Source organism: Tetrao urogallus (genome assembly GCF_951394365.1).
Source record: "Tetrao urogallus genome assembly, chromosome: 9".
NCBI classification, from domain to species: domain Eukaryota; kingdom Metazoa; phylum Chordata; class Aves; order Galliformes; family Phasianidae; genus Tetrao; species Tetrao urogallus.
In genome coordinates, this window is record NC_136822.1 from 18,560,100 (window position 1) to 18,573,137 (window position 13,038).

Sequence of the window (13,038 nt, forward strand, 5' to 3'; positions counted from 1 at the left end):
CGCTCATTCAGAAAGTCTGTAAATCTAATACAGATAAACCTTGCTTCATTCCTAAGTGATGAAACTGGAGCATCCTCACCTCAGAGATGGTTCAGGATATCTGGAATTCAATATAAGTGAAATTATTATAGAGGAGGACAACTAATGAGCTATCTGTTGTGGGGCTTTGGATGTGTTTTGTTACTGTACTCAATTTCTCTGTCAGTACTGAGGAAGTGGGATATCACTTGTACAAATACTAGTGGCATCATTTTCTTTCATGTGTTCCACAGTTTTGGATGCAGTTTTGCCTCTTCCAACACTTGCACTGAAACGAAGTGTAAGCAGATGGCCGTCCTGTGATTTCACATGGCTTTCTGGGAGAAAGGATCTATTATGGATGAAAGAGTTCAGTTCCTATGTAGTTCTGGAAAAGTCTCATCACTGTCTAAGCAATAGACCAATATGGCAGTTGTCATATGTATCTTACAGGAGAGTGAATTAGCCCTGGTGGGGAAGAAGTGCTGAGCTCACTAATACCTGGAGCTTCTGGGACAGTCAGTGAGGTACAGGAGGACCACCCTGTGGTCAACCTCTGTCTTATGCTGCAGAGAAAGTGAGAACAAAGCAAGAGAACGACAAGAGATCTCTGCTGGTTCTGATAGAGAGCAGGAGTTAATTATTCCTGTCTCCAAATCTGGTGCCTAATTTGCCAAATTCCTTTTGCAAGTCATTTATGGGCATGTTCGGCATCAGAGGATGGTGGATCTACTTTGACTGCTATCAAAGGGTCAGTGTAAGGAAAATGGTTCAGAGGAAGGAACACAGTCATCAAGTTCCCTGTACCATTCCCAAACCAAGCAAATGCATGATGCAGCAAATTAGCACTGCAGAATGTGCAAGTGGACAGCCAGCTGCCCCTCACAGCTGTGCGCTGCACCATGTGCTGCTTAGATGCTTCCAGGCAGCCTCCTTCTCACTGAGAACTATGAGAATAAATTCCCCTCTCCTACCACTGCATTTAAATCAATGCTGAATGCAGCCCAGCAGTTCTGCCTTGCTATATGCAGATTTGGGAATACTGCCATACGCAGCCTTCAGTGTTTAGAAGGGTTTTACTTCACAGCTTTAAGGACAAAAGCTTTTTTTTTTAGGTGGAAATCAAAGTTTAAATTCAGAAGGAAAAGGGAATCATCAAAGAACTGGCAAAGAATTTAACAACTCGGTGCCAGCTGAAGTGCCAGTGTGATTTATCAGCAGGTTCTTCTCTAATCTGATGTGAGATAATAGGAGAATGTGTTGAAAGCAGAATCAAGCTAGATACAGAACAAAAAGCATAAGCAATAGGGTTCACGAGATCATGCACATAAGGAAGTTTATGTTATCTGGTAGGCTGGGCACTCTCCCCAAGAAGGTTTTCTTAGCCTTATGGGGAAGGCAACAGACAAAACCAGAAGATTTTAAAAGATAAATGATCTTAACATTTTTCTTTTTATGTTTTTTGTTTCTTTCATGTAAGCCTGTCCATTTGAAGATATATGGTTTCATTGCTAGCAAATCCAACAAAATGCTTAGCTGTGGGAGCTGGTAGGGTCATGGACAGAGGTCTCTTGGCCAGCATTAACCCTCACTATGCAGAAAGTGGGACCTGCTTGAACTGAGGAGGAGCATCATTCCCGAGAGCCCCCAGGTTTAGTTTCCTTCTGACTGCTGCACTAAACTGTCTTTCTATATTCCCCTGCATAGTGATTCATTAGGAGCATTTTACAGTGAACGCTTCCAAAATCAAAAACAGACATTTTAACAAAAGTCTAAGGAAAATACTTAACTGACAAAGATAATGATTTTCTAAAAGCTTTTCCCTAGCAGTGTTTTTATACTGAGGCAGTGATTAAAGTGAGCCTGCCCAAGTTAAAACGTGCTTCCATTGCACAAGCAAAGTCACGTTAATCAGCTTGAATACCTAAAAACACAATAGGAGCAGCATAAATCCACTTGATACAACAAAGTTCATCTTAGGTGCCGGTCCACTGGAGAAATGTCTGAAAGCAATTAATGGAATGTATTTCACTGATCATGCTCTGCTTTTTTTTTTATTGCATGGTAAATTTACTGATCTTTTTAAGACAGCTTGGTCCAGCCAATTTGCCATCGATATTAAAACCACCATCAGATATTGGACTTTTCCTTTGTAAGCTTGTTGGTGAACAGAAGAGTCCATTGGTCGGCCATAAGTGCTTCATGGCACAGCATGGCTGCTCAGAGGAAAATTCTTGTCATCTTCTGTCTGATGTAGGTACTCAGTTTTCATTTCCCAGTGAACGTCCCATGCTAGAGGTTGTAAAAGCCCTGCATTGCCCCTATGGGGCCTGGGCTATCCACAGAGCAATGTCACAGCCCCTTACATGACAGCAGTGTTGGCACAACGTGGCTCTGAGATTACCAGGCTCATCCCCTCGGCCAGACCTGGGGCTGGCTGGAAGATCTCTGCTCCACTGCACAGTAGAGATAAATCATAATTTCCTAAATTACCTGGTGCTGAAGCCAGTGCTGGAAAATGAGGCTTCCAATCTTTAGACTGTGCTGTGGTTTGTTTAAAAAGGGACTGAGTGTCTAACAAACAGGTAAAATTGCTGCCAGATGCAAGTACATTAGCCTTTTCCAGCTGCTTTACTGCTACCATTCAAAATAGTTTGCTATAAATATGATTCCTTTGAGCTCTATTCTGACGAGTGCAGAGCACTATCTGAGAAGGGCCATTGGTTTTCCATCCCCACTGAACTTGGTAGGAGCTGTGATTGCTCAGCACATCACTGAAAAAAGTCCTCTGAAATTACCTTAAATCACACAATTATCCCCTCACCTCTCACTCCCTCTCTGGCGACCATGGAAGGAAGAATAAGTTTCTCCACAGGCAGTTCTGTATCAACTTCTCATACAGCCTGAAATGCTGTCACCTCTCCCCTTTACCCTCTTCTGCACATTTCTGCCACTGCCCTAAACAGCACAGATTCACTGTACTACAGCATCCAAGACACGTTCTGGCAGCTTTTACAAATACAGCAGACTCAAGTTAAAAATCTGTTTAAAATCTCTTTATGAACAAAGAGAAATGTACTTATGATGTATCTTTCCCTTGTACAGTCTGTGCCCATAGTTAAGTGCATTAATCTGGTGCTAAATGTACGAGGGCCTGCTAAACCACAACGCGAGGTTAAAAGTTGAGTGTTTGCACTCAACAAACCATTGTGAAAGATGCTTGTCATTAAAGCTATACAATCACACTTTTCATTACTACTGGAAAAACTAAGAAGAAAATTCCCTGTGCCTCCAACCTTGCTAAGGCAGATGAAAATCAAAACTTCCATTGAATCTGAGCGTGATGATGAGTGTGCAGTGCAGGTCTTATCACTTTTCCTTTTTGCACAGGAACTGGTTTAGAAGAAGCCTGCGTTGGGCTCTGCCTCATGCATTGATTTGAGGCTGCTGCCAGCTCCCTGTGCTGTTAATAGGGCAGGGCTGCTTCTCCAGCAACAGGCCAGTGTTCTGTGCAGACAGTGCACAAGAAAAGTGTGAAAAACCCAAACATCAAAACCCAAATCCAGATCTGAATTTTCATACCGTTGTTTTAGTAGGTAGGCATATTTAAAGGCTACCTGGTTCGACTCCCATGCAATATGCAGGGCACCCAGAGCTTGATCAGGTGCTCAGAGCCCCATCCAGTGTGGCCTTGAGTGAGGGTATCAACCAGCTCTCTGAACAACTTTGGCAATTTTGCTCAAATATAGCTGAAGCTAAGATTGCTTTGAGCTTGTGCCCTTTGGAATGCGGCCAAGGTGCTAATTTGTTAGCACTCCTCTCTGGCCTCAGTGACCGTGCTTAGCAGCTCTCAAAATCCAGGCCCCAGCGATGTTTTGCTCCCTAGAGCATGCAACACAAGTCAATTAGTCATAGGTTTTTGCTCTTTCTTGTAGTCCTTATGATTAAAAGCCATATTTTCCCTTCTTGCTGCAGGTACAACAAACTAGTGCAACACCATTACTCTACATAACATCCATTATAAAGAGCTATCAACTGTAGTTAAGATGCCTAAAACCTTTATGCCCCTTATACAGGACGGAGACAGTAATTACCATGAGCCTGATATGCCAAATCTGAAGAGTTTCCTCATAATGCTGCATACTATGTGCTGAGTGGAGAAAATATTTGCAGACTTTTTTTGGCTTTGCAATGTTTGAGCATTTTTAACTTTTCTGCATTCTCTCCTAGGACTCTTTCTTTGCTCAAGTTATGGAATCAGAAAGCAACACTGACTTTCAAAAAGATTTCTTAGGCACGAGTGGCCAGAATGAAGCTTCTCAGCAAACACAGGCTAGCAAGGAGTCAAGCATAGCAGCAAACAAATTGAATGATATTCCAGAGACACTGCAAGAGGTCAAAAACCACCTTGGGGATGGAGCAGTAGGAAATATCACGGAGAGAATAAAAGAGGCAGAGACAGAGGAGGAAAAACAAAGTAATGATGTAGGCAGAGCAAGCCCTAAATGGAAATCAGAAAACAATGAGAAACAAGCCGGAAAAAAAGAAGCAACAAAATTAGGAGCTGGCAATCCCTTAACCCCGGCCCCTCTGTCTCATATTCCTCTGCACACCCTAATGCATGTAGAAACGGAGCTGGTTTATGCTGAGGAGGAGGAGATCGCCTTTGAATTCGCGGTGCCCGCAGCACTCCTTGGCCGTGCTGATGCCACCAGTGCGGCGACCAGTAGAGCAGTGCCACGGCTGGACGAGCCGCTGCGGGCGGCCCTGCAGGAGGCCAGCAGACATTACAGGCAGAAGAACTACGCGGCGGCGGCGGGACGGTTCGCAACCGCATTGGAGGTACGGTGGTAGGCAGCCATCAGAACCAAACATCTCTGGGGCTTTAACTCTATTTATCATAGAATCAACTGTACTATCATAGAATTGCACTCGGTGAAGGAATTTAGAGCCCATAGGAAAAGAAATGCTCCTCTTTTGAATCCGGTCTGTATCAGGGACAAACGAATCAGGAGAGTTCCCACCATACCCCAGCCATCCAGGCACCGCTGGATGTTGAACTTCTCAGTTAAACACGAGGTCTGGTTTTCCTCATTTTTCCCGACAGCAACTCCACCATTTCTCTCTTTTTCTCTAAAACCCACTGATTGCCATTGGATCTGCATAGAAATCCTTTTCTTTCTACATGAGAATAGACAAGTCCAGTAGGGAGCAACCCCTCTGGACACAGCCAGCTTTTTCTTCTGCAGTTGAGAGTTCACACATGAGTTTTTGTGGCAAGAAGGATCTCTTGGCTGCCCGAGACACTAAAGAAATAATATGACCTTGGCCATGATCTTTGAAACTGATCTGTGACTTTCATGACTTTCTGTCTTTAAGTGCTCAAACTTGAGCTATCCTAAATTGATCTGCCCTCCAATAAGTAGATATTTCTATGTTTGCAAAAGCAGAGCCTTTCCCTGTTTCTGGCTGAGCCCTCGTAAAGGAGGTATACAAAAACCTCTGACATTTCTGAAAACCTTAGCCAGACAGAGAAGAAAAGAAAAGGGAAGGGTTCCCAGGACTCTGTCAAGGTGGTAATTAATTCCGTGAGGGTAGAAAGAGAGAAAAGGTGCGAGAACCCCCCAATAGGTGGGTCATGGTTGCATCTAGCAGCCTCCTGGTTCCTGGAAGCCAGAGCTAACAGCACTTACAGTAAAACTGATTGTTCGAAGTTGTATCATTATTCCCAGATTTCTCTAGTGCTGCTAATCTCAGTTAATTATATTGGAAATCCCTTGCATTATGACCATGTAATTCACAACATGCCAGAAGAAGTCATGGTTCATAATAATCACATAATGGGCAAGGACTTAGACGTAATCAGATTTTAGTTACCCTGTCGTGTTTCCATAATGCTGCTGTAAAACCGACATAATCACAAAAAAGCACCAGTTATTTAAACACTTTTATCAGATTGACGTACAGTATCTTTCTCCCTCTCTTTTTTAAACAATGTAAGATAACAAAAATTGGATTACAATTGCTGGGAACAGACTATGATAAACTGTTTGCTTGCGTACAGAATGAAATGTAACAGTGGCATCAGTCTCTCAATTTTTAGTGATGCTAAAGCTGCTAAATAGTGGCACTGTGCAGCCAAAAGCTGCTCTTATCAGGCAGCATCAGAGCCTTTTGAGCTCTGTACCTCCACATGCATTGCTGTCTTACAAGCGTTGGAAGATGCCCTATATCTTCACAATTAACCCAGGCACTAACATTCCCTGTGTGAGTGATGGCTTGACTTTTGCTGTGATACAGGATGCAAAAAATCACTTTCTAGTAGTTGTAAGAATTTAAAAGAGAAAAGACACTTCAGGCTCTTTACAGGAATACGGCTGGTGATTAAAATGGAGGACTTAGAGCTGTGCTCTCTGGGTTCTCCCTAATGTTTCATCTCCATTGTGACCCCAATCACTTCAGCTGTGCACTTGACATTCTGAAAAAGGGGCCAGCTGTACTTGTTTCAGTGCCATACTGCCAAACTCAGTTCAAAAGCATTTTTAAAACATTCCTTTTTTTTTTTCTTTTCTATATTGCTGAAGGCATTTTACTTTAAGACAATAAGTATTCTAGCAGCAAGTGAGGAGAATCAGAAAGTGACATCCTTTTCGGGCTTCCCCCCCCCCCCCCATTCAGAAATGAGCTGTGATGGGGACAAAAACACTTTTCAGTTGAAAGGAAAGGAATACTTGTCTGTTCCAAAGGGAAATGGAAAGGCCCATAATAGACATCCTGGGGAAGGAATGAGCAAAGGTTAAAGAATTCCTTCCCAGAATGGAATGGCTGGGAAATCAGGACATTGCAGAGCGGGGCTTCTCAAGCTGCCTTGCAATCCCACTCTGCCCAGACGTAAAACCAAGTAAGCTCAGAACATGTCTGAAAGACATTTCTAAGGGCTCTATATCTGAAAATCTTCACTGAGATGGACATCACATCTATGTCAGCATGCTGTGATAAACCTTTCTCCCAAATCTCCCATACCGCAAAGCATCAGACAACTTGTTCTTTATCCTGTCACGAAAAGCAATAAGCCACCCTGTTCTCTCTATGCGTGCAACCTCACAGCAAATCTCTTTTCAGTTTTCTCTAAATTAAATAAATTCACACCTTTTAGTATTTTCTCCCAGGTCATGTGCTTTAAACCTCTGCATCGTGTTCATTGCTTTTCTCTGCATCAGCTCCAACTCCTCTTTTTATTCAGATATAGACAAATTGGAGACCATGCAGAGAAAAACAGAAAACTTAAACAGCTGAGATTGAAACTGTGATTGTTTTACCCACGGCTCCTTGATGAAACACACACACACACACAGATTCCTCCACATTTAATGTTGGTAAAGAGTACCATGATCTGTTACATCTCAAAGGTCAGGAATTCAGAGTTGTGGCTTCTGGTGCAAAATGTGGACTGGTATTTTTCACATTTAAGGAAATCGAGGTTTTAGTCTGACATCACAGCATTTTAAATGAGTGACTCTAATCCAGAAAAGCACTTTTACGGCCTCACATTTCAACTGTATCACTAAGGCATGCTTCCTTGTTTATGTTTCTTAACTATTTTTAAGTGAAAATGTCTTTTCTAGATCTACCTATATTCCCACGTGGTATTATCATTCTTTCGCTCGTGTTGTTTTCCAGACATACAAATAACAGGCAATTCTGAAAGCCTTGCACTGGAGTTGTTAGAGTCAAGAAAAGGAAAGCCATCAGGCAGAAGGGAAAATTGAAATGCATGTTTAATTTAGAGACTTGTGTCTGTTGGGCAGCATACTGCTGATTACTACGGAAATCGGGAAGGCAGTGTTCTCAAAAAAAGAATTTGTGGCTTCTTTCTATTGCTATGCTATTTAGCTACCATTAAATTAATCAGAGGGGACCTAGTGTTAGTGAGCTGCACTATAGTTGGCCTGGGAGAGGAAAAAATAATGCTCCCATGGACAACTGTCACCATTAGAGCTTAAGAATTAAATACTTTCTGAAGGAAAGGGCTGAAGAAATTGGGGCAACAGTCTTTGGTCTCCCACCTCCTAGCTCAGTAATACGGTATATTTGGCAGCTACATTGAGAAACACTGTAAATTTCCCTAAATTTTTGGCATCCATATGTTGGAACGTAGAAAAATAGGACTTGAACATCTGGACTGTGATAGGAAGAGTATGAGAAATGACTCTAGCTTAAAACCTCAATGGAAACTGTATACGCATATCTAGAAAATCTCTAGCCAATTATTAACAGCTTAGTTACGAAATAACATTAAACCTTCATAAGGATCCACAGATTTTGTCTCATTCTAACTCATGACATCAGGGAGTATAAAAGACTTCAGAAACATCAATTTGTTTAAACCTGTACCTGTAAATTCCAGACTCTGTTGTTCTGAAAATAACCCTCTCATGATTAAAAAATCAGTGGGATATGTTCACCATGCCCCAGCCTCCCACTGATGGCTGCTGTGGGCACCGTGAGCTAAATATCACTGCCATCTCTGTTCACGTACCTTGGGTTTTCAGGCCCTTTCCTAGGGCATGTTGTGATTCAGTGCTTGCAAAGAAGGCCATGGCAAGACCACACTTGCAAGCAACAGTATTTGCAAGCAGAAAATATTTTGAAAAGGCCACAGCATCAGGGTCTTGCCAGCATGCCAGTGTAGAGTTAGGCAGTATGGTTTAAACAAGCATTCATTCTATCAATGTCTTAATGTAGGATGAGAAGCAAAAGATGAGTATCTTCTATATAAATACCAACAGGAGAAGAGGTTCACTTTAAGCAGTGAATGGAAAAGCATAAGAATTCTCTCTGAGCCCTTGCTGTAGACAGGGAAACAGCACAGGATGGGGATATTTGGATGTGCTCCATGCTGAATCAGCACTAAGTGCTCCAGAAAGGTGGATACAGCCACATTTCTACCCTCTCTTGGGGTGCAAGAAGCCCTCATTGTATAATCCCTTACTTTCAGGGGCACGGGGATTGGAGCTGCTTATAGAAAGGGCAAAAAATGCAAATTCATAGAGATCTCCTCATCCTCCTCTCACCAAGAAGAGCCGTACCAGGACTAGGCATGTTTTAACACCGTGAAACTTGAGTGCAGAAGGGATAACATGTGAAAGGCTAAATATTCGTTTGTAACACCAGCTTTCTGGAGCTAAAAATCAGACTCATAAATTGTCTGTTTTATCATCAGCCCAGGTTCTCTTGAAATTTCTTTTTGAGAGTACACCAAGTCTTGGACAGAGAACAACAAAGATGACAGTCACCGATTCCCCAAACCTGAGCACAAGATGCTGACTTTACTCTCCAGAAATATTCTTCTAACCTCTGATAACAAATTAGTTTCCCAAATACAGCCTACTCATTTAACTTGCTTTATAAAAAAAAAAAAAAGAAAAAGAAAAAAAAAACACAAAAAGGCCTGATAATCAGCAGTTTTCCTCTCCCCATAGTGCCATTGCTATATTTTTAGGCTGCAAAGCCAAGAAATTGATTTTTTTCTACTGATACTTAACTGTCTTTTATGGCTGCAGAAGATTTTAGACCAGGAATGTGAAGCTTACAGATGGCTCAAATCTGGCTTGTGGGATAGAGTGGGAATCTGTTATAATGATCCATTTGGACACGCTCCCATCTTTTGATCACTGAATTTGAATCTATTAATCTTCTAGGCATTTCCAGCATGCCCATCACCATGACATAAAGCTGAGGAACTGCACAACTATTTGTCTGTATGGATTCATGCCCTCATTCTTCTTGCCTGAAGTGCTGTTACGTATCTGGCTTATAAAGTGCTTTTTTCTCAAAGGAATACTACACGCCGACCATAAAACAATATGTTTCCTCATTGATGTGCGTGTACAAGAACAAAATCCCTATTCCAGAAAGGACAGACCATATTTTCCAATCATTTTTGTGCCAAAGCAGATCAGTCAATTTCTAATTAACTCTAATTGGCTTCCTCACATGCTACTCAGTTATTTACCTGGAGGTGACGAGTGCTCAAAAGCGCTAAATATTTTCTTCGTACTTTGTAAACATTGAGCAAACCGTTGATTAAAAATAATAATCACCCACCACTTGTCACTTACAATCAAAAGCCTCATTGACCTAGACACGTGCAAGCCTCATGCATTACTGACACTGCAAAATGCAGACAAGGGCAACGTAATTCTCTCAGTAGGAAAAGAGGAAGAAAAATAAAAGAGAAATAAAAGACTTGGGACAGACTTGGAGGAAGGGAACTGGTGACAGGATGACAGCTAACGGCTTAAAATTGCACCAGGGGAGGTTCAGGTTGGATATTAGGAAACATTTCTGATGATAAAGAGCTGTCATGCACTGGCATGCACAGCTGCCCAGGGACTGGTGGAGTCACTGCCTCCAGAGGTGGGCATAGCTGTGGGGATGTGGCAACTGAGGGACATGGGGGAATGAGCTGGGGTTGGGGGGGTAATGATTCCATGAAGCATGAGCTCATCATGAAAGATACGAGCTCAGTCTTTTGCTCTACCACTGATATGGTAGATGGCTCAGGGCACATCACTTCTGCCTGGAGAAACAAAGGGCTTTTGTCAAAGTGAGCCAGCTAAAAACCCTTGGGTATCTGATCCCCACAGCTCCCCGAGTGCATCACAGGCCTTGAGATACCCAACAGAAGGTCAGTGCAGAAGTGTGATCCCACCTCCTGCCTCTCCCTGTGAAGCGATGCCTTAGAGCCTGGTTTGAAGAGGAGTTCCTGTGATATCCAGGGCCCTGAGAAATTGAAGGCATTCATCCTCCCAAGCTGCCATCTGCTCCTGGAAGGGATCTTACAGAAACAGGGAGGGCAGCACAATCCGCGTTTAATTTGTGGCTATGGGTGCTTCCCAGCTGGTCCAAAAAGGCAATGACAATCAGCTTAATTTACGAGGAGAAAATTAGGCAGGTTAGGAGATGGTCCAAACACCGAAAGCAGCAAGTGCGGGTGAGCAGCGGGTGCAGAAGGTGCACCATTAACGCATTTTCCCTCTGAACTCTCCTTAAATCACACTGCTGCACGCTACCTGGGCTCTGCAGAGAGAGACGACGACGCAGGCTGAAGCGGGCACCGAATTGGAAAGCGTTCACAGGCTGATTTGAGAGGAACTTTATCCATGAGGACAGTTTAGAGAAAATGTGTTATTAAAGTACTTTATTTCCATTTAGAGATTCACACAGGCATGCACAGACAGTAGGTGGTGACAGCTGCTACCAGAACCATTTGTTATCTTACTCCTGTTCAGCTTTTGACAGTGTAAAATGAATATAAATGCTGAAAAGCTTTACAGAGGTGAACCAAACAATAAAAAGTAGGGGGAGGATGAATTCTGTTTAGGTTACTTTAGGGATGAGCTTTATTTCTGTTTATTCCTGAGGCGTGGAAATGCGCCGCATTTCTCACACTGACAATAATGCTGAGGAGATCCGTGTTGGAGTTTACCAAATCCCCACAGTTCTGAGGTAAGGGCAGAGGGGAGAGCCAGCCTTGCAGCTATCTTTAATGCCATACTCAGAAATGGCATGAAAATACAGCTTCAGCAAATTATTGTTTTTCCCTAATAATCCTGTCCATCAAAGTGGAGTGAGCCTTTCACATTGTTTGCCTTAATAAAAGTGCTGGTGAGATATCTCTGTGTTTGGATTTAGTGGTAGCAAATCTCTTGGCATCAAAGGGATTCAATTAGTTGGCCTGAAATTATATTGCTTTTTCCAAGCAATCATGACAGCTCTCAAAATCTTGCTACAATGCAGTCACATCACACCAGCTGACAGTTGCCACCAAAAAATAAAATTTAAAAAAAAAAAAAAAAAAAAAAAAAAAATCCTTTTGGCCAGCTCCTTCCGTGAATGCTATTGAAAAAGACTGATGCTCCCGCTTCCAGTGCAGCAGGCATCTCAAACTGCAGCCTATCAAGAGGAGCTACTCGTATCCATTTTGACTTTTGTCTGACTGTTCAGTTTTCATACAGAATATTTACACCATTTTTGCTTTGGTTTGATTTTGGATGGACTCACATTGGAGGGCTGACAGAGCCTGCATTACAAAGGCAATCTATAAAGGAGGCTTCAGTACACAGTACAGAATATAAAGTTCCTTGGAAACTATTGTAGTATATTGATTCTGCAATATATGTTTCATTAGAGAGCTTTGGGGGTTTGCTTTCTTTTTTGTTCTTCACTCCTCTCACCCTGGCAGCACTGATAACGGGGGGCACTCCATGAAATAGAGGCTGGTAATGAGAGGCACTGATTTATGGCGTGGCACACAGATTAAGCTGAAGTCGAACGGATGACATTTTCCTAAAGCCTTTGTTCCCGATTTAAGTGCTCTCAAAGCAAATTATTTACGAGAAAAAGACCCCCGAGTTTGCGCTGGGGGAAGGTAAAGCCTTTATCTGAATCCATGCCAATAAACAGGAATGACTTTGGCTTAAGAGTGCTGCAGGGAACATCGTTATCTTCCATGGGAGGGAAAGATTCACATCAAGTTTATTTGTATAAAGCAGCATCCAGCTATAAATGAGAACAAACCAAATTGCTTTATCCTCTAAATTTTGTGGGCACTTGAAGTCTCAATTTAGATTTGGATTTCTTTAATATTCTGCTCTACATGGACACCAAATCCCTTTCACACACGTGTGGTTACGGAGACACCTGCAAAAAGGGCTGCTGAGGAAGTGAAGCCTTAACACAGAGGAGGCTCCAAATGGACCCAATGGAGATGAGGAGAGTGCAGGATGGTTCCCACCCAATGCTGATCCCACCATGAGGGCAGGCAGCCTGGAGGTTCACCTGGTGCTCACCAGGTCTATGCTTCTCTGGCAAACACTGTCTTTTCTTGGAAGGGAAATAGGGATAATTCCTCAGAACTTGGAACATCTGAGGTGCATTGGGCTCTCTGCCAGCTCTGTATAATCAATACTGTATAATCAATAATATCCCCAAAACAGCACATATGCCCCACACATA

The 13,038-nt window shown here is 42.6% G+C and overlaps 1 protein-coding gene across 1 annotated transcript in view; it reads left to right on the top strand.

The window, feature by feature from the left end:
* Positions 1-2,220: 2,220 nt before the first annotated feature.
* The window catches only part of SPATA16 (spermatogenesis associated 16), a gene marked incomplete at both ends in the record, with an annotated part of 71,998 nt that continues 61,180 nt past the window's right edge, over positions 2,221-13,038 (top strand). The window contains 2 exons of the mRNA XM_079539521.1: positions 2,221-2,271; positions 4,249-4,860. Of these exons, the coding sequence (XP_079395647.1) occupies positions 2,221-2,271; positions 4,249-4,860 (663 nt within the window). The remainder of the gene's footprint in view (positions 2,272-4,248; positions 4,861-13,038) is intronic.